This window comes from Loxodonta africana, chromosome 13 (assembly GCF_030014295.1).
Source record: "Loxodonta africana isolate mLoxAfr1 chromosome 13, mLoxAfr1.hap2, whole genome shotgun sequence".
Taxonomy (NCBI): domain Eukaryota; kingdom Metazoa; phylum Chordata; class Mammalia; order Proboscidea; family Elephantidae; genus Loxodonta; species Loxodonta africana.
The window spans coordinates 66957800-66980147 of NC_087354.1; the positions used below are offsets into that span (position 1 = coordinate 66957800).

General features: G+C 43.0%; 1 protein-coding gene across 5 annotated transcripts in view; it reads right to left on the reverse strand.

Annotated features, from left to right (window-relative positions):
- ZNF827 (zinc finger protein 827) overlaps nt 1–22348 on the reverse strand; it is a 202488-nt gene that overhangs the window by 77826 nt on the left and 102314 nt on the right. For all 5 annotated transcript variants that reach the window (XM_010597215.3, XM_010597214.3, XM_010597213.3 and 2 more), the window contains exons 6-7: nt 10936–11175; nt 8336–8393 (exon numbers count right to left, since the gene is read on the reverse strand). In XM_010597215.3, coding sequence (XP_010595517.2) covers nt 8336–8393; nt 10936–11175 — 298 coding nt within the window. The remainder of the gene's footprint in view (nt 1–8335; nt 8394–10935; nt 11176–22348) is intronic.

Genomic DNA, 22348 nt, shown 5'->3' on the forward strand with positions numbered 1-22348 from the left:
TTTGAACTACCAGCCTTTTGGTTAGCAGCCGAGCTCTTGACCACTGCACCACCAGGGCTCCACAGCAGGATTATAAAAATGGTTGTTCCTCCCCCGCTTTTTTTATGCTCTCCTGTATTGTCTGGGGGAGGAAACCCTGTTGGCATAGTGGTTAAGAGGTCAGCTGCTAACCAAAAGGTCGGCAGCTTGAATCCACCAGGCGTTCCCTAGAAACTATGGGGTAGTTCTACGCTCTCCTACAGGTCACTAGGAGTCAGCATCAACTTGAAGGCAATGGGTTTGGTTTTTTAGTTTATCTTGTCTGGGGGAGCCCTGGTGGTAAAGTGGTCAAGAGCTTGGCTGCTAATCAAAAGGTCAGCAGTTCAAATCCACCAGGCACTCCTTGGAAGCCCTATGGGACAGTTCTATTCTGCTATAAGTCGGAATCGACTCAATGACAATTTTTTTTTTTTAATTGTCTGGAAATAAAGTTATTTTTGAAACTTAAAGAAAACGATTAAGTTTTACTGTTCAGGATCCTTTATTTCTGAAGAGATTCTTATCTTTTTAAGGAGTAAGCTTGAGGGACTATATAATTGAAGACGGTTGTAAAGACACAGGGCAGGAACGACCGTATCTAAATTACGATCCTACCAGTGTATCTGTCAGCTCCAGCCTCAGAAGGCAGAAAGTTATGGAAGAAAGGAGCTGCTCCAACTATGGTAGAAGAAAAATAAGAGCATCTCAGGAAAAAAAAAAATTTTTATATATATACATATGTCATGTTTTTCATTTCCTCCTTTGAAAAGTACAAGTGCCTTATATCTGAGGTTGCCTTAAAGGCAGGCCAATGCGTACAACCTAACACCAGGTTTTCAAGGAACAAGTTCCTGTTGCTGCAGCTCTAGCATTCATCTATTGTGGAGCCAGGAAACTTCTCAGGACAAGAGCACAATGCCAGGCCTTGTCAAGGGCTTCCACTCTGGGGAGGCCAGGCTAGGGAGCCTGGGCCAACCTCAGACCAAGGAAGTCAGTCCTGCACGTCCAGATAGGCAAAATGTCAGCTTGTGCAGGGACCTGGATCTCCCGGTGGGACCTGACTTTCTACATAAACAAAGACAACGGGTATTCTGATGAGGTGAGCAGAGGACAGATTAACTTAGTATTGCTCTGCAGCAACACAAGAGTCTACATCATATGGGAGTTGTAGAGAATGCCAATGAAATAGGGGGCAGTCCTTTGTAACATTCCCTTTGCCTGCAATGTTAACTGGGAGGCTGTTTCCTCCTTAAACAGAGGTCAAGGCGTGAATATTTGATACATTCTTAGTAACAATCATGGAGATACTCTTGAGAGAAAATTCCAAATAAGAACAGGATTGAAGCCAGCACCTTAACCACACAGCCCTCCCGGCCATGTCGCCCCACGTAATCTGTCAAAGCTGCCCCAGGGAGAATATAGGTTCTGGAAGTCGACTTACAAAATTTACACTTCATTCATTGCGAATACTGTGGCAAGCCAGTAGAAATAAAGGTGGGAGTACCCATGGGAAGTGAAGAAAAGAAAGGCCCAGCTCTCTGCAGATTCTGTAAAGGCCATTTAAACTTGCCTCTTCAGAGTGACATAACCCTAAGCAGTTCTAGCGGCATATTGTTTCAACTATAATGGTTCAGTGTGGCGGTCACGAATGGGAGTAAAAATAGCAGAGGGTAATATCTACAGGACAATGGAGTATACACTAGATAAAAGTACTGAGAAAGGCTTGGTGAATTGAGAAGGGGAGGGAAAAAAAAAAAAAAACGTCAAATGGCAATAACGTACAAAGCAGTTTCAACCTATACGTATAAAAAACTATCTACAGGAAATCCTGGGTTATGAATGACCAACTTACACACATGCCGTAATTCCAAACCAACACCCCATAAGCCTATTATATGAAAAATGTGAGAGACATACTGTGGTTCGTAATAACAAAGGGACACTACTTTGCAACACATATCAAAACATTATTATTATTACTATATTATTTTGTTAAACATGTTTTAGTGTATCTGGAAGTGTCTCTTTAATGTTTTTTATGCTAGAAAGGTACTTTATATTATATACTACATGCTAAGACAAACATCTGACTGATGTTAGATAGGAACCGTACCTAGCTGTTCCGATTTACGTATAAATTCGGCTTAAAGACAGACTTTGGAACAGAACTTGTTCATAATCTGAGGGATGTTTTTAAGAATAAGTTTTCATTTCTTTGAAAAATGAAAACTCAAAGATAAGCTGAAAAAGATACATTTCTAATGAAATTATTCTCAAGTCAATATTTGTGTCATGGCAGCTGCCGACAGTTGTGCAGACTGTGTACTGTACAAAGGCACCTTACCTAAGTGAGCATGATTTATATCACAAACATCAAAGATTTATACATTTATTATGACAGTATCCCAGCAGATGGCAGTGTCCTGAAGAAGGGCATCTTTTAAAAATTTGCAACGGCACCATATGGACCACCAGCAGCCTTGACTTCACCAAAAAATAATTGTATGTCCTAACTGAAGGGACTCCTTAAAATAAGTAGCAGCTTCTGTTCTTTGGAAATAGAACTCTCAGTGTGTAAATCTAAAGGGTAAAGAGAATATATGTGGATCTGCTCCAAAATCCCCAATTTCCTTTGCTCTCCCGTTTCTTTTCTTAGTTGCTTCTGTCAGGACTTAAGCGCTAGGCTGCTAACCGATAGGCTGGTGGTTTGAACCCACTTGCTGCTCTGCAGGAGAAAAACGTGGCAGTCTGCTTTCATACAGATCTACAGCCTTGGAAGCCCTATGGGGCAGCTCTACTCTGTCCTATAGGGTCGCCCTGAGTCGGAATGGACTGGACGGCAATGGGTTTGGTTTGGGTTTAATCCGGTGTTCTAAGTAAAGTAATAGAGCATTATTTTCGTATGCCATCCAAAGAAACGTAAAGGGGAAATTGCATGAGCTGAAGCAGCGCATCATGCTTTTACAAATTTGTGCAATTTCTATTACTGAATCATAAATATTTAAGGACATGCATCCAAACCATCGCACAGGAAATATATTGGACACTTCAAAGTGAATATATCTTTTAGTAAACACCGCAAGTGCCATTATCCAAATCACAGAAAAATAGCTCGCTTTTCGGATTCTGAAAATTGGGCAAATTAAATGTTGGTCTGAACAGCATGACATGAGTCTACCTTTCTCGGATTTTCCCACTTCTGCTTTTGCTCTAGTAATGGAGACAAGGAGAATCCAGGCAAATGCTTCCTTGCTTTTGGAATAAAGCAAGCCAGGTGTGAGAAGTTTTTCTTATAGGCCTGCAATCTTATACCCCATTGGCACTGAATTATTAATGGGGAAAAGAGAGAACAAATAACCAAGAGAGTGTTCTTGGCAGCCACTGTTTGACGTTCATGGTGTTACACAACATTGAGCTTGTCCAATTCACCTGCCAGGAGCTACTCGATTCTTACTCTAGAGTTCCATTTTCCTATTTCGATCTTATCCAGCATCTGGCTGGGTGATGGTCCATGTCAAAAGATGTAGATCTTCTTTTTATTCCATTAAACCTTGGGATCTTGTTATGATATCATGCCCCATATACTTTCATCTACAAATGATCGTATTAGCTGGCTCTCTGCTCCCTGCAGAACCAAGGCTTGTACTGGGAAGGGAATATAAAAAATCAGGATCTTATCAGTCTTCTAAGTATTCAGTCCTTCCATTCTCTCAGGTTTGGCCAGGATTCTCGCTCCATCTCATTTGTCAGACAGAATGGCATTAAGAACACTCAGTCCATACACTATCTCAACGGAGACTCATAGCCTTCTGGATACTTAGATGGAATTTTCTGGACTCTAAGGTTAAACCGGTAAAAGAACTACTGTTTTAGCAATTACAGTGAAGTTCCACCTAAGGGACTGGTTCAGTAGAGGTGCTCCCTCTGAGGGCACAAACAAGGGCAGAAGGGCTGAGGCTCCAGCATTAGTGACCAGGGACCTCATGGTCTAACCATCCCAGCTGCTAAGTAGATTGATTTTTCTGCCTGGTTATGTGGTGTACTTTGGCGGACTGTTTTTCTCCTTTATTTTTGGGAAGATGATTCTAATTTAAGCAGCTGAGCCTAATTTCTTAGGATTAAGAAAATAACAACAACATAGGTTTTCTCAAGTCAGTTCTTAAAATGATGCCTGGGATTTGCTTTAAAATTATCTAGGGGGAGGGAGGAAGTCGAACAAAGGAATAGGTAAAACAACACTGGTCATGAATTGATAATTGTTAAAACTGGGTGATGGGTTCACACTCTCTACTTCTATGTTTGAAATTTTCCATTATAAGACTTAAAAAAAAAAAAAAAAAAAACAGGTAGGGAGCCAATGATCCAGAAACTCGCTAGTTATTACTTTCGACCTTTAGCTTCACCTAACTTTAAAAAAAAAAATGCTAACAAGGAATGCTGTCTAACATCATTTTCCCTGCCCATCTTGTAACAGATATTAACGAACAGCAAACTTGCCGGCCGACAGATGAGAGGAGGGAAGATTTAATGAAGAGCACTTAACAGACGGAGCATTAACTGTATACATCAACGGGTTTCATGTTCTCTGGGTGCCTAAGTATGGAAATCAGCACCCCCATGTCTCACTGGAAAGCTTATAGCATTGGAATGCCAAGCTCCACAGTGTTTCATCTTGGGTTGCTACATTTTCCTTAGTTCTTGTGGTTGGAAAGAGAGTGGAGATCACTAATGATAAACAACTGTGGGGGAAGTCGTGGGTTTATAAAGGACATGGAAAGAATCATCTTTTCTTCAGTAGTGCACGTCTTTTCTTCTCTGTCACCCCCCTGCGTATAGAGGGCCTTGGAAGAGAGCTTTGTGAGTGGAAGAACTCAGGGATCAACATTTGGAAAGGCCTTCAATACTATGCTGAGGCCAGCATTCCAAGGCTGCCCTTCGTAATTAAACTATCGTAAATGTGCCTCGTAAACTCTCAAACAAGGAAAATTCTGAACATAATTCCCATCATGAGCTATTGTTCTTAACAGTCAGCTTCTTCCACGAATTCAAGCACATAAAATTTGATAATGAACCAAACATCTTAAGAATCTATACCCATTACTGTCGAGTGGATTCTGACTAATAGCAACTCTACGGGACAGAGTAGAGCTACCCTACATTGTTTCCAAGGCTGTAAATCCTTACAGGAGGAGACGCCACATCGTTCTCCCAAGGGGCAGCTGGTGGCTTTGAACCGCCAACCTTTCAGTTAGCAGCTGGGTGTTTAATCACGAGCTACCAGGGCTCCTGTTAAGAATCTGCAGGTACAGAAATTTTAAGGCTGGATGTAAATCTTTCCAGAGAGCTTGATAAATCATACCTTAAAACATAATCCGCAAGCTGACCTTGTACATACAAAATAAGTGCTCTTTCTAAAACAGGAATCAGAAGAGAGAGTTGGCATTTTTTTCTGTCCCTGATATCTGTTAATTCAAGTGAAAGAGGGTTTTTTGGCACAAAGCAGCTTGATTCTATTCCACCTGAAGTGATGAAGTGAGAAGGTAAAAAAGAGATACATCTGGGGATAGGCTAATTGAGCAAGTTGCATACCCAAAGGAAGAATAAAAATGTGCCGAGGATTTTTGTAGGAGAACTGTAAACCAAGAATCTTGTAGCAGATTTCTGAATGCTACATAGTGTGCCAGTGGCTTGCAGGAAGCACCTTTTCCTTTGCTTTGGGCAAAAGATATGATTTGGATTTCTTCTTACTCATAATCTCCCAGCAAGAAGAGAATTTAAGGATTGCTTCATTTTTGCCAAATGGTTCCAGGAAAAAAAAAAATTCTCTTCTATAATCACACTGTAGCTCCAGCCAGGGCAAGATGAGGCATATTTCACTCGTTTAAAGCTAGTTCAAGCCTCTTCTTACCTCTTTCCTGAGAATACCTACAAAACATTCAATAATGTGGACTCACAGCCTACCTTCCTGGATATAAATATTATTATGTAATATTAAAAAGCCAGCAGAAAACCTCCACAGGAGATGTTGCTGGGCCCCGCCCAGGCTCCCTTTAGCACACCAGTGCACCCTCCCCCCGTGTTGCTGTGAACACTGGGTGCCAACGGTCAGTGAGAAATGCCCTCACCAATTGCAGCCCCCTTACCTGGGAGGTCATACATCCCCCTGCTGGGGGTGACCTGAAGCCAGTGACTGGTAAGGGGGTACAAAAAGCTGGTGCCCTCAAGGCAGGATCTACCCTGTGGTGCCATTCATGCCCCAGAGCTCCTGGTGGGATCAGGCTCAAGCTAGATCCAGCTAAAACCATATCCTTGCTTAGTTCCTTCTCTCTCCCTCCACTGTCTCCATCACAGAGTCCCTGCATGGTACCCATAGTTCAGTGCCCTGGAAGGTGGTGGTTCAAACTCACCCAGAGGTGGCTCAGATAAAAAGCCTGGTGATCTGCTTTCCAAGGGACACAGTAACGAAAACCCTATGAAGCACAGTTCTACTCTCTGACACACATGGGGTCAACATGAATCGTAATCAACTTAACGGTAACTGGTTTGGTTTTGCTACTGCCTCCATCACCTCCCTGCAGGCTCAGGGAACACCCCCTCAATAAAGCACTTCTATACCAATGCCCACTTCGGCCTCCGCTTCTGGGGAACCTGGCCTATGGCACTTCTAGAATCCTGTGGAGGCAAATGAAAATCAACATTTATTATTTCTAGTCTGAAGTCCTTAAATATCTACGAATTTGGCCAATTTCATCAGTGTTTACAGGGGCACACGCATATTTACTAAGCAGCCTTAGGATTTACGTGTAGAAGGGAGTAAGCTAGAATTTATGAGACTCACATCTCCTACTTGGATATCCAACTTAATAGTCAAAATAGCTTTTTAGCCCCCAGACCCACTTTCCAATTCATTTCACAGACCATCTGTACAAAACTTGTTTTCCATTTGCGTACTTACACAATAAAACCTGTAAAACCCAAAACCTGAGTAAGGTGGAAACCTGTCAGAGAAGGAAAATGCAAATATTTTCCACTAAAATGAGTGACACAAAAGTGTTAAGATGGCACCCTGTCAAAGGTGGAAAACTTGGGAGACCCGGAAAAACAAGGCATTCCCATCGAGTTCCGGCTCTCACAGGTTTCACTGTATCTGGTGATAAGGCTGAACCTTCTCTTCTTTTCTATTAGAGTGGGGTGCCTTTCCCTGGTACTATGTAAATCCTGTGTGAGGCAAGCTGGATCTGTTTTAATTACTATTATTGGATATCCTTAAATACCAATTAACAGAATTAAAAAAAATAAAACCTGGATTCAGGCTCAAATGAGGATTAGCCGCTCCAAGGTCAATTCATAACGTATCAAGAAGAAAACCATCATTTATCTTTTGTTGCAAGAATTAAAAATACAAAACCAATTGACCACTTCCTTGACTCAGACATCGTGGTAGCTCACAGCTAGCTCTTCCAGCTTCTAGGTATTCATCCTGCAAAGTGATCTCACATCTTGTGGAAAGGTGGGCTGAGGGTAGAGGAGGGTCCTTCAAAGGTGATGGCTGCATCTTCCTCGGGCTTCCTTTCTAGGGTGGTGGGGTTTTCACTCCTTGGCTCTTGCTCAGGTTTGGGTGGCCTTCAAGGCTGAGTGTGAGCAGCACGGGTGGGCCCTTCTCCCTTCATAAGGACTGATTAATGGGCACCCCACCTAGGCTGACCACCTCAAACTGCTTTTGCCAAACGGAAAACTCTCTTGCCCACAGTTGTTAATGATATTGATTTTCTGGCAATTTTCTAAAGCATTCTTTCTTCTGCTTTTTTTTTTTGCCCTCCTAACCACGCTGTGAGATGAAAAGGTGGGATACCCTTCGTGCCAAATGATCAGCCCACGGCTGCAGAGTTAGTGAGGAGCGCAACTGCGAACCCTGGTTTATTGACTGGGTGAAGCCTTCCTGAGACAGGAACCCAGGTCCCAACCACAGCAGTGCCACCTACTTAAACTCCTAGGTCAAGACACTCTACAAAAAAGGATAGTAATAATAATGTCTAATTCAGTAAACACCATAAGGAACGCAAAACAATAACGTATTGAAAATTCCCCATCAAAGGGACACCTGATAGGTGTTTAATTAATATTTACGGTCTTCCCTCTTGGCGTCTTTGCTTTCTGTATTGTTTCCACCAACCAAAGTTCTACTACATAAGGTGGTGAGGGGTGTGACCCCTTTGAAACCAGTGTGAGAACACAGTTTGGGTAGGATGTTCAACACATGATGCGGGCCTGATATCCCACACAGGGTGCGACCGGAGGGGGCTCCCAAATAGCCTACCTGGTGGTGGTCCGGATGGTGTTTTCTTTTGTGTGATTGTGCTCTTTGCTCACTTTTTCTGCAACAAGAAAGAATAAAACATACACCTTTTAGGCAATGAGGGTGTAAGCAGAAACACCAGCCAACACTTCTCTTGCGGGCTGAAGAAAGTCAATTTTTGGTTTCTTTTTTTAAAAATCCACACCCTCCCTTGCCTGAGTGGTAAAGCTAATCGCTAAAAGCAGATAGATAGCATCCACAAAAAAACATTTTATTACAAACCAATTGAAGGGGAACAGTTAGTTACAAATTTCAAGTGCGTTGTCCAATTTTAATCAGGGCTTAGCAAGTATACGGAAACCCTGGTGGTGTAGTGGTTAAGTGCTACGGCTGCGAACCAAAGGGTCGGCAGTTCGAATTCGCCAGGTGCTCCTTGAAAACTCTATGGGGCGGTTTCTACTCTGTCCTGTAGGGTCGCTATGAGTCGGAATCGACTCAGCGGCACTGGGTTTGGTTTTTTTTGGTTTAGTAAGTATCTGTCAACACACACCCATACAGCTGTGTGCCCAAAGACAGCTATCTCTACTCTATCTTTCGCCAGCCGAAAACTTCTGCTTTCCTCTGATTCAGCATGAAAACTGCAGTTGTTGCAACTGTTCTGCTTCTGCCTTTGATGACAACCTTGAAGTATTCTGTATTGTTAGGCCCCTCGGTGAGAGGAGACATAAAAACAGCCCTAAGACCTCTTGGTGCAGCAGTCACCGAGCGCTTATTCTGATAAATGTCACCGGGGACAAAAAATATCATTAGACAAGAAAAGGCAAACCCTCCCCTTACTCTGTCTTGAGGACTGTGTCTACCAGCTGTCAGAAATTATTTAATTAGCTTTTAAGAAAACAAAAGTTGAACTCTGGCCTTCCCAATCCAGTTCAAATGCTAGGGCCTGGCCCTGACTGCCTCAGGTTTGAATGGCTTCTTTTAAGTATCTATAGAAAACCTGGCCAACTCTACGAGCATTTCACGTTTCAACTGCAGGGCAAGTAAAAAGCTCCTAATCTTGGGGATTTTTTGGAAAAGTTTAAACACAGACCTACAACATCTGCTGCACTCTGTAACACTAATTTGCGGCCGCCGTATGCATGCTTGCTCATACAATCCCCTCCTGTCCGCTCAACAATGACAATGAGGGTGGACTGAGATTCACAGCCAGTGTTCTCTCAGAGAGCAGGAAATCCAGGCTCAGTGACCTGCCTGAGGTCACCCAGGCAGTTAGTGACAATGCCAGGGTGAGAACACTCAGACACACAGTTTTTAGCCGATGGAGATGGTGATAACCTACTGCTCCAGATAGGGACTGTAACAAACCCCAAAGGTCTCACTTCGGCAAATATTAACATTTTAAAAAGTTGCATCATTTTTAGATATGCTTTCAGCCTGTTTAAAAAAGAAAATCTTGTGTGTTTTGGAGCTTGCAAAGATCTACGTGTCCTATTAAATTTACTAACAACTCTTTCCAGTATTGCCCTGTTCTTCGCAAGTGCAGCCCTTGTTTGAAAAAACACTGATTGATGACACTGTTTCCAAAGCCAGCTGTTAGTTACAAGGCTCTGGTGTGCGCTGTCAGGCCAACAGGCCAGTGAGAAGGTGAACTCTGCCGACGGCACACAGACTCCAGCTTCTTTTCTCTTTGCTGGTATTTCTCTTAGGCGTAAGAGAGGGGAGGACAAATGAATATTTAAAGAATGAGGCATTTAATGGGTGTTTCAAATTTATTATCCATAACAAAACACAGAGGATCAAACATTAGTAAGAAACTTTACTGCTGCATGAACTCCAGTATGTAGACTGATGCTTGACTATGGACAAGTGATATGTGTTTTTATCTACAACTGAATCTTGTATGTGACGGTATCATCGGTCTCAATCAGGTTCAAAGAACAGCAGCATATAAAATGTGTTAGGAACCAACAGTGCAGGGCTTGATAGAGTTAACAAAGGGAATAATACCTTAGGTATTAGGATCCTCGACTTCTCTAGCAAGACACTTATCTGGTGATTACTGAACTTTCAAACTCCAAGTATTCAGAGTAGAAAAGTTGGTTCACAGAAAATGTTCCACTAGGCTATAGTTGGATACATTCCCCATACTTTAGTCTTTTGCTTTCCCTTGTTTTTTTTTTTTTTTTTTCCTGGCAAGATACAGTAAAATCTCATTAATTCAGACCACAACTAATTTGGAATTCATGGTAATTCACTCGCTGTGGGAGTAAATTGAAGTTTATCTTTTGCACATTAGGAAAAAAAAGATTGTTAATCAGATCAACTGCCTAAACAAAATTAGAGGTGAGACGTTTAGCCCATTCAGCAGGGATCATTTGCACAGAATTGAATAGAGTTCTAATTTCAAATGATTCTTAACTATTTATTAAAGTTTGGCAGGGACTCTACTGGCAACACTTTATTAACTGTTAGTTCGAGTGGCAATATGCATTTTAAAGTGATAAAATTGATTTCTGTCTAAAAAATCCTATAATGCAGTTTTTTGTTTTTGTTTTTCTTTGTTAGAATGGCTTTCCTTCCAATTGCTTCCAATTACTGTAATTTTCTGCACATAAGTTTACCTGACAGTTGAAAGAGAAGCTCGGAGGCCATCTTCACAGATATGTCCTGACTGAAGAGGTTTCTCTCTGGGGGTACTCGGCCCTCTGGTATCTTCTGCAAGGGCTCGGTCTTCTCTCGCCCGATTAAAGTGCTGTAGCCAACATTCCGGCTGGGTGACATCGAGACGTGTGGGTCCTGGATGTCAACCTCCATGGGTTCCTCTTTAATCTTCACCATCTGGGTTTCCTTGTAGCTTTCCGCTGCACATGGGTGAGTTAAGAGAAACAAGAACAGCACAGTTCCTTAATTTTGAACCAAACCCAGCTTCTAATCACAGAAACAACTTATAAGGATTGTGTTAGGACGCAGTTTCAAAAAGAACAACTTGCCACATGGAACATAGTTTGAAAAACTACTAATCTAATCCATTTGATTTCCTGAAAAGGAAGGAAATTGAAGGTCGGGGTAGGGGGAGAGGGGAGGTAAGAAATTAAGTGACTTGCCCAAGCTGCAAACAAGTAACGTGCTTGGCTGTTGGAAGTTCAAGTCCACCCAGAGGCACCTCAGAAGAAAGGTCTGGCAATCTACCTTCAAAAAGTCAACCACTGGAAACCACATGAAGCACAGTTCTACTGAGACACTCACGGGGTCACCCTGAGTCAGAGGTGACTTGACAGCAAATTTTTTTTTAGTCCAACGTCACACATACGGCAGCTGAACCAGGCCTAGAGCCTGGGCATGCAGATCGAACGCAGGTTTCCTGACCAGTGTCTGCTGACCACTTCTGTGGGCTCCTTCCTCTACCACATTGCTTCTAGAACTAACGCCACTACCAGCTGCCATCCAGTCGATTCCGACTCACGGCAACCCTATGTGTCAGGCTAGAACTGTGCTCCATAGGGTTTTCAATGACTGATATTTTGGAAGCAGATCTCTAGGCCTTTCTTTTGAGGCACCTCTGGGTGGACTTGAACCTCTGACGTTTTGGTTAGCACCAAACCCAAATCCAAACGCACTGCCATCAAGTCGATTCTGACTCATAGCGACCCTACAGGACACAGTAGAACTGCCCCAGAGAGTTTCCAAAGAGTGGCTGGTGGATTCAAACTGCCGACCTTTTGGTTAGCAGCGGGAGCATGATAAATCCCTGTCCTCGTTTTTTAACTTACTCAATTTCAGTGAACCAAATAAGAGCATGCATATTAATAACACTTTCTCCCTCTATTTTTAAAGCTTTGATCAATTTTTTTTTTCTTCTACGGCACTTAAATTAAGCAAGGGTAAATAGGGTCAGTTTCAACTGAAACCTTTACACCTTGCTGGGAGCTAGTAATACTCAAGACCACCCAGGAAGTAAAATTAATTGCAGCCCAGGCATTAATAGCTAGAAAAAACAGCAATTTTACAGCTTATAGTAACAGTTCAATTTGCTGACTGTTTTTCCTTTAGAGGTGACTACTAGATGTCTGGAAACCCTGGTGGTGTAGTGGTTAAGTGCTATGGCTGCTACCCAAGAGGTCGGCAGTTCAAATCCACCAGGCACTCCTTGGAAACTCTATGGAGTTCTACTCTGTCCTGTAGGGTCACTCTATGAGTTGGAATCGCTCGACAGCAGTGGGTTGGTTGGTTTTGGTTATTAGATGTCTGGTCTCTAGCCTGAAACATACGTTTGCTCGGCAAGGTTGGCGCATCTTTACGTCCACACTTTCCTTGGAGTTAAATGATAGAATATCTTTGCAACAAGGTGGGACAATTAGCCCAGTCATTAATTTGGATTGCTTTAAATAAGGCCACGCTTCCAAACCAATAAGCACTTAAGTGAAAGAAAAAAAAAAAGAAGACTCCTCTAGATAGATAAAACCAGTTGCCCTCAAGTCAGTTCTGGCTCATGGTGACCCCCATGTGTGTCACAGTAGGACTGTGCTCCACAGGGTTTTCAATGGCTAATTTTTCAGAAGTAGATCTCCAGGCCTTTCTTCCTACCCACTCTGCATAGACTCAAACTTCCAAATTTTTGGTTAGCAGCCGAGCACGTTAACCATTTGTACCACCCAGGGACTCCTCTAGATAGACAGGTAGGTAGATTGGTAGACAGATAGACATCCTGGGTTGAATGAGGGCTCCCCCAAAAATATATATATATATTTTTTGTACCAAGACCCTTTTTCTAAATAGTCACATTTACAGGTTCAAAAATACATTTCCATATTCTAACCACTAGAACCTGTAAATGTGACTATTTAGAAAAAGGGTCTTGGTAGATGTAACTAAATTAAGGATCTCAAGAGAAAATCATCCTGGATTATTCAGGCAAGCCTGAAGTCCAATAAAAAGTGTTTTTATAAAAGACAGAAGATACAGACACAGTGGAGAAGGCCATGTAAAACAGAGACAGAGACTAGAGTTATGCATTAATGAGCCAGGCTTCCAAAAGGTGGAAAAGGCACGGAAGGATTCTCCCCTGGAGATTCTGGAGGCAGCATGGCTCTGCTGACACCTTGATTTTGGAGTTCTGGGCACCAGAACCACGAGAGAACAGTTTCTGTTGTTTGAAAAAACCAAGTTTGTGGCATCTTGTTGTAGTAGACCTAAGAAACTGATAGTGAAACAGATCATAGATGGACGGATAGATGGACGGACAGATGGACGGACAGAATAAGAGCCAGTATAAAACAGATGCTGATCTCTCGGACAGTCAGGAATTCTGAAAGATGAAACCTCACTGCTGTGAGGTAGGTGGTCACAGAAAACTACACTTTTCCTTGCAAAATATGACACTTGTTGTGTGCTGTCGAATTGATTCCGACTCACAGTGACCCGACAGGACAGAGCAGACCTGCCCCAGAGGGTTTCCTAGGCTGTAATCTTTACAGAAGCAGATTGCCAGACTTCTCTCCCATAGAGTTGCTGGTGGGTTCAAACCACCTATCTTTCAGTTAGCAGCCAAGTGCTTAAACACTGTACCACCAGGGCTCCTTGATATGAGACTAAAACAAAACAACAACAAAAAAATGATACCCATCGCCATCGAGTTGATTCTGACCCCCAGTGACCCTACGTGACAGAGTAAAACTGCCCCGTAAGGTTCCCAAAGGAGCGGATGGTGGATTCGTATTGCCGGCCTTTTGATCGGCAGCCGTAGCTCGGAAGCATCACGTCACCAGAGCTCCTTAGTATGAGACTAGTGAAAGTCAGACATGTATGGCTTATAGACTATCAGTAAAGAAGGCAGAAGAGCATATTTAAGTAAATGATTAAAATTTACATCGTGCTGTAAATAAGATCTTATGTAAGAAACACGCTAATTGTTCTTTTTCTTCTTGACGTATCACACGTTTCCGAGGGAAAGCTGCCTGCTTCTTAGCAACTAAACTGCAGGCAAATGTCTCATTTCACTTAGATCCCCCACCCCATTCCCACCAAGTGGTTCTTTCTCTGCAAGTCTCTGAAGTAGCTCACCCAGACTAAGTTCATCAACTCAGCCATGGCGAAACAACAAAACAAGACACCTAATAAAAAGCTTTCCAAGTTACATGCTTAGCTTCTTTGCCTTTACTTGCGGTCCATCTGATTTTTTCTTGAGCACCGGCCCCCTACCCAGGGACTAGGTGACCTGCCAGCCACCCTTACCTCCAGCTAGATCACCCACAGGTACAGTCACAACACATGTTTTCCCTCTTTGTGTTCCCCCAACGTACTTAATATTTAGAAAATAAACAGTGAGGTCAATGTCAAGGGTACACAATGATGCCTCTGAGCCCTTCATGGGTAAATCATTCCACTGCCTGAGGACAAATACAAAGGAATACTAGAAAGGAGCTCATTTAGTTTAAAAAACCAAAAACTTGGCAACATGAAAAGCAAAGCTAGAAAGAGGCTTCATTATTTATCTTTTTTCCTCCCCTGTTTCCCCAGCTTTGCACCAGGGTTAAAAACCACCTGGTTATTTACACCATTGAATTGAATGAAATTAGTCTTAAAAAGCTACCTGGGATAATTTCAAGTATGATTCACATGAAGTGCTTTCTGCCCTTTCTTATGACAACTGTTGACCTTTAAAAAACTCACAAGACACTGATAAATACCTTTATCGTTCTTAATCTACCTGATAAATTCCAGGCTTGCAGATAAGAGTTTTCAAATTGACATCTCAATGGGCAAATGAGGCCTAAAACAATGAAGTACTTTCTTCCAGTCCTTCCTCTTACAGGTAAATGGCAGTATTGCCAAGTGTTCTCTTGCCTTTTTTAAAAAATAGCATGGTTTCTCAACAACGGTATGATTGACATTCTGGGTCAGATGGTTCTTTATTGTGGGGACTATTCAGCAGGATCTCCAGCCTCCACCCACCAGATACCAGCAGCACCTTCCTGTTGTTGTTAGATGCTGTCAATTGGGTTAATTCACAGAACAAAACACTGCCTGGTCCTGAGCCATCCTCACAATCGTTGTTATGCTTGAGCCCATTGCTGCAACCACTGTGTCAGTCCATCTTGTTAAGGATCTTCCTCTTTTTCACTGACCCTCTACTTTACCAAGCATGATGTCCTTCTCCAGGGACTGACCCCTCCTAATAACACGTCCAAAGCATGTGAGACGAAGTTTCACCAACCTCGCTTCTAAGGAGCATTCTGGCTGTACTTCTTCCAAGACAGACTTGCTCGTTCTTCTGGCAGTCCATGATATATTCGATATTCTTTGCCAACACCATAATTCAAAGGCATCAATTCTTCTTTGGTCTTCCTTATTCAGTACCTTCCTAGCTGTCCAGAAATGACTCCAAACATTGCCAAATGTCCCCTGGAGGATCTTGTCCACTGCTTTACTGTCTTTGCCACACTCTAATTTTTACCCAAGGCAAAGAAGGAAAAAAAAGCCTCTTATGTTCTAGCCTAGACTCAACCTAGTACCAATCACAATCTCAGAGGCCCAGGAGTCAGAAGTCAGGCTGACCTTGGAACACTGGTTTTTGCTGTGTCCCCCACTCGGTCCCCAGGGCAGCTCTCTCTCTCCTGCCTGGGGCACTGGAACGTAACAATGGTAGAATTAATCACTTCCACTCACTTTCAGCTTTGACTCCCACACCCAGGGACATATCTACATAACCAGGATTATACTCTTTCCTATTGCCTTCTACCTACACACGCAATTTGAATCATTTTAGAATCTCTTCCTAAAATCACAGGACAAATATTCATTTTATCCCAAGTGGTCTACACTGCTATTCCAAAGAAGACATGGCACCTGGAAAGAAGTGGACAAAATGTTACAGCAGGTTATGGCTGGGAGGTAGGTTGTGGGTGATTGTTTATTGCAATGTTTCTTTGTATCTTCTATTTTTTCTATAATAAATGTGAATATTTTGGCAATTATCTAAATTTTAAAAAAATGAAATACAATTACATGTGCCCATAACAAGATGACAAAATCCAGTTATGACAGAGTGGTGTGGAATGGTATTTCCTTGTTGGAAGTGTTCAGAATGCCATGTACACCTAGTGGCCTTGGAAGAATGGATTTGTGAATCAGATGAGCCTTATTCCAACCCTGTTTGGCAACAGAAAAAGAAAAAAGCAATAAGAATGCAATAATACTCTTTTATACTTTCATAATACACATTACTTATCAAACTATATCTTTCATTCATCAGTCATTCTACAATCTTTTTTCAACGTCTACTAAGTACTATGAGAGACGATATTGCGGGATACGTAGATAGCTAAGAAATGGTTCTTTTCCTCAAGGAGTTTAAATCTATATGAATGGTGAGGAAAGTATAAACATCTCACTAATACAGGAAATGGAGTTCCTAGGTGGTGCAAACAGTTTACATGATCTACGGCTAATAGAAAGGCTGGAGATTTGAGTCCACTCCAGTGCTCAGAAGAAGAGTCTGGTGATCTACTTCTGAAAAATCGACCACTGGAAACCCTGTGGAGCATGGTTCTACTCTGGCACATGTTGGGTCAACATGAGTTAGAGCTGACCTCGATGGCAACTGGTAACACAGGAAGTAAAATTAAAATACAGTGTGGGAAGAGGAGTTCAGGGAGCCATGAAGCACACCACAAAGGTGAAACTGTATCCTACCTGGAGTGTTCAGGGAATACCATGTTGTCTAGATGGATGAAGGACCAATATTAAGACGCAGAACTGGTACCTTGAATAAACAGACTCATAGGGTATAAACATAAAAACAACTCTATTTTTGTCTTCCACTGTCTGGTGGGGGTAGTTCTTCCCCTGCCCCTGGATGAAAACTCAGGCAGGCACACAAGCTCCTGATAATTCTTAGATGATATGACACCTTACAGCCCCTTGCAAGAACAAAACAGTCTAGATTCAGAAACCAGAATGTCCAATCCCATGTGTTAATTCACAGTTTAAACTTCCTTGGAGGGTAAGCTCTTGCTCCTCCCAGGTAAAGGCCACTGGTTGCCTGCTGTGTGGAAACAAGGTGTGATGGGTTCCTTCCTGCATTCTGGTTTGCCTTTTCCCCAACACACTGGTTTGCCTTTCAAACCCCACTAGAAAAGGAGACGTGAGGAAGAGGAGAGGTGAGGGCATGAGAATGGTCTTAACTTTACTGACCTGTGGTTCAGTGAGTTTGTGCCTCTAGGCCAGCAGATGTTTCTCTCGGGGGAATTGCCCGTGGGGTCTCAGAGACCTCTAACTTCTCAGTGATCTCTCCCTCGCAGTCCCTTTCACCTGCATGAACTCACTCTAGCCTGGGGTCACTTCCTTCTTCACTACCCCTGGGAATCCAGCTTCCATCTTCCTTTATGCCGAGGTGCCATCACTTTTCTAGGCATTCTTATTGGACAGCATTTAGAACACCACCTAGGCCAGCCATATTGTGGGCATTTGGCCTGCGTCTGGGTTGAGGGAAACTGTCACCTCTTTACGTGATCAGGTAACGAGGTCAAGTTCAGGCCCAGCAGCAACTCTCTTCTACTCGGCCACTGAAACAGCTGCCAACCCATTTCACTCGCTAGATTTCCTGGACAGAAGTCTGACACCAGTCTGGTACGATGCACCTCAATTGAGGAAAAGATAACACCAAACTTCCCAGACTCGTTCCTTAAGTTCAGTTCTCTAGACTCTGGGTAAGAGGCCAATATTCTTCCCTGTCCCCTCTACCCCGATGAGGGGGAAATCACGATACAGCTCTCTCCCAAGAAATCTTCTCCAAAGTTCTGCTCTCTTCCCAGAATTTGGTACTCCCTCACTTTTATAGTTTCAATTCTTCATGCTGTAACCTTGATGCCCAAGCCAAATCTTCTGGTTAACATATTGTTTAACAAAGAATGTCGGGTTATATTTCAGAGATACAAAACTGGAGAGGTAGGTAGGGACAGAATACAGAGCCTTCACTGCCGGGCCAGGAAGCCTGTGTGGAATGGGGCATCAATGAGGACCGGCCATTGAGGGTTTTACACAAGGGACCAGCACAATCAAAGCTTCATTTCAGAAGACCAACCTGGCAGTGGCATTTAGAAGCAACAGGAAACAGAAATAGAAGAGTTGTTAGAGGGGTTGACTGTAATAACCGAAGCAAGAGACTATGGGGCCTGAGCTAAAGCAGAGGCCACGAGGATACAAAAGATTCACTCGACATTCCAGAGGCCGGAAGGAGAAGACTGCTGGCTGGCTGAATGAAAGTCTCTGTAAAAAATAAATGAAAGATCAATGTAAAAAAAATCATGGAGAAGACTAATACGCCACATGGATGAGAGAGAGGTGATTAAAGGCAAAACAAAAAACATAACAAAACAATGAATTATACTACTTTTCAACCTCTGAGATTTGGATGATGCTATTAATAGGAGTAGAGAAAAGAGAAAATCTGGGTTGGAGAGAAATATGCAGGAAGATCTTCAGTTCTTTTTTGGATAAACTGACACAGTAATATCTAATGGGCAGTAAGAGAACATTTGCTAGTGACACACAGATTGGAATCTGAACCCAGGGGATTGCATGGCCTGAGCCAGGGAGAGTGAGGACAGAGGAGAGGATAGGGAAGAACTGTTAATTACCAACTCGTACGAAGAGGAGGAAGAAAAGAAGCAAGGTAAAGAGGTAAAGAAGTAGTGGTCAGAAAGGAAGGAAAACCCAGCACGGTGCTGTGCCACAGAAACCAAGAGAGCAGAAGAAGTGTGTAATGGAGTGCCTTGAGAGACTTCCAGGGCGCTCGTTTTAGGCTGGGTGCTCTAGAAAAGCAAAACTAGTGAAGCATATACATACAAACATGTATAGAGAGAGATGTATTTCAAAGAAATGGCTCACACAGTTGTGGAGGCTGGCAAGTCCCAAATCCATGGATCAGGTGTCAGGCTGGAGGCTTCTCTGGACACTCAAAACTGGCAGGTTAGACAGCAGGCTGCTGGCTCACTGGCCAAGAACTGGAGGCCAGAGAATGACAAGCTGGATGCAGGATCAAGAAGAAGCGTGCTTTGCCAGAACATCCATATATATATTCCCCCCAAGGGAACTCCCCTTTCAACTGACTGGCTGCTCACATCAGATCACAAAATGGAAGATGACTACACGATATCTGCCAAACCACTAAGAATCACAGCCTAGCCAAGTTGATACACAACTTTAACCATCACAGTGCCCAAAGAGCTTCCTGCTTCCAGGCCTGTCTGAGGCCCCGCTGCATTACTGCCCTTGGGTTCCTCCACCCTTAAAACGGTTCTTCTTCTTGATTCTGTTTCTGTCCCATGTTGTTTTTAGTTTTTGTCAAGTTGGCTCTGTCTCATGGTGACGTTATGAATAACATTGCCCAGTCCTGCACCACCTTCACAATCGCTGGTATGCTCAATTCCATTGCTGCAGCCACTGTGTTACTGTGAACGCCTTCCAACCTAGGGGGCTCATCTTCCAGCACCACATGAGACAATATTCCATTGTGATCCATAGGGTTTTCATTGGCTAATTTTAAGAAGTAGATCGCCAGGCCTTTCTGCCTAGTCTATCTTAGTCTGGAAGCTTTGCTGAAACCTACCCAACCATGGGTGACCCTGCTGGTATTTGAAATACTGGTGGCATTGCTTCCAGCATCATAGCCAACACACAAGCCACCAGAGTACGACAAACTGACAGACAGGTGGTGGTTCTGTCTCATAAAAAGCCCTAAACCCAATGCCCCTCCCTTGCACCATCTCTTGCCTGTCTTCACTTATCTTCACGCTCCCACCATACTGAAATATCCTACTAGCCTCAACAGGCCTGTGCTGTTCCTCACCTTACGTATCTTTTATCTTCCCTTCTTAAATGCCCTGATAAGGTCCTCTTCAGATTCAAAACTCTCTTTACATGTCTCCTCTGTAAGCAGGCTTCCTTTATCTTCCTGCAGGGTCATTCTCTCCCTCCTCTGAACTACCCTTAGATTGCTTTGCAATAATGTTTTACAAAGTTGTTGCCCTCCCTGGGCTGAACTCTCTGGGGTAGTGCTTGATTCCTATTTATCTCTCATCCTCAAACTTAGCACAGGGCCTGGAACTGTGCTCCACAGGGTCTGGAACTGTGCTCCACAGGGTTTTCAATGGCTGATTTTTTGCAAGGAGATCGCCAGGCCTTTTTTCCAATGCACCTCTAGGTGGACTCAAACCTCCTATCTTTTTGTTAGCAGCCGAGTGCATTAACTGTGTGCACGACCCACGAACTCCATTTCCTGTATTAGAGGGGTGTTTATACTTTTCTCACCATCATTTACTGTATGATTGTCACCATGATCACCTGAGCATAGCACCCCACATGTATGCAGAATTATTCTCTCTTCCCTGACTCCTCACTCTCCCATTGATAAATAGCCATACACAGAGGCAAAAAAAGAATGAAACATGGGCAACAGCAATCAAATAAACAATGAGAATTGACCACTGCCTCCCAAGACTGCGGAGACCCCGGCGGCGTAGTAGTGAAGAGCTACGTCTGCTAACCAAAAGGTCGGCAGTTCAAATCCACTAGCCACTCCTTGGAAAAACCCTACAGGGCAGTTCTACCCTGTCCTTTAGCATTGGTATGAGTTGGAATCGACTCAATGGTAATGGGTTTTTTGGTTTTTTTTTTCTTGAGACTGCACAGTACCATGATCCTGAACTAGCCTTTTAATTTTGTTCTGTTTTGTTTTTGGTATATTACCTTTTCATTTTTAGAATGGCAGCGGGTGGGTTAATCTGTGTTACATAAGACATTTACCTGCATTTTTTCCTTCTTGGACCATAAGACTTTATTCACTTTTTAAAATACTATTATCAGCATTTATTTACTTTAATAACTGATTTACTTTATTGTTGAGAACACACACAGCAGAACAGACACGAATTCGACAGTTTCTACATGTATAATTCAGTGACACTGATGACATTCTTCAAGGTGTGTAACCATTCACATCTCCTTTTCCGAATTATTCCTCCACCATTAACATAAACTCACCGTCCCATAAGCTTCCTATCTAACTTTTGGAGTGGCTGTTGTCAATTTGATTTCAAATAGATACTGAACTAGTATTTTAGAATAACAAGAAGCTTAAAAGAGCCTGTAAAAGCAACTCCAACTATGCCATGCTGAAGCAATGCACTTTCTAGCATGATAATGCCTTTCAATCAGGTAATTAAAAATCTTCAATCTCCAACCTGGCAGTCCCAAAGAGACAAAGTTCTGGTTGGTCATAGAGACGGCTTCCAGGTGTGAAATTTGATTCCAGGAAGTGTAGGGTTTGTTTTACCACTTTCTGAACAACAATGCAGGTGGAAAGGACAGAGTGACAAAAAACAAATGACCAGGAAAGCAGAAACGAGATTGCGTGGTACTGTCCTATTGCAGTGCTAGCGCCCAACTGGTATCCCATACAGGTGAGCTGCTTCTTCCGTTGCCTTCCCTTAGAGCCCTTGCTAAAACCAAAACGGAATGAAGAACTGGGCTAGGTTTCCTTGATCACACAGAGAACGAGGCTCAAGCCCCAGACCTAAGCAAGCAGAGATCAAGGATAGAGGCAGAAGTGGAAATGTTATTTCACTAAAGTGTGCCACCATGTGTTATGGATTAAACTGTGTCCCCCCAAAAGTTATGCTGAAGTCCTAACCCCTGTACCTGTAAATATGACCTGTTTGGAAACAGAGGTCTTTGTTTTTTATGTTAATGAGGCCATACTGCAGTAGGGTGAGTCCAAAACTAATCACTTCAGAGTGGAGTCTTATAAAAAAGAGCAGTACAGACAGGGAGACACACGTGGTGGAAGACAGAGGCCACGTCACAGTGGAGACAGGTATCTATAAGCCCACTAATGACTGCCAGCAGCTAGTCAACACTGAGGAGCCCTGGTGGCACAGTGATTAAGAGCTCAGCTGCTAACCAAAAGGCTGGAAGCTTGAGTCCACCAGCCACTCCCTGGAAACCTTATGGGAAAGTTCTACTCTGTCCTATAGG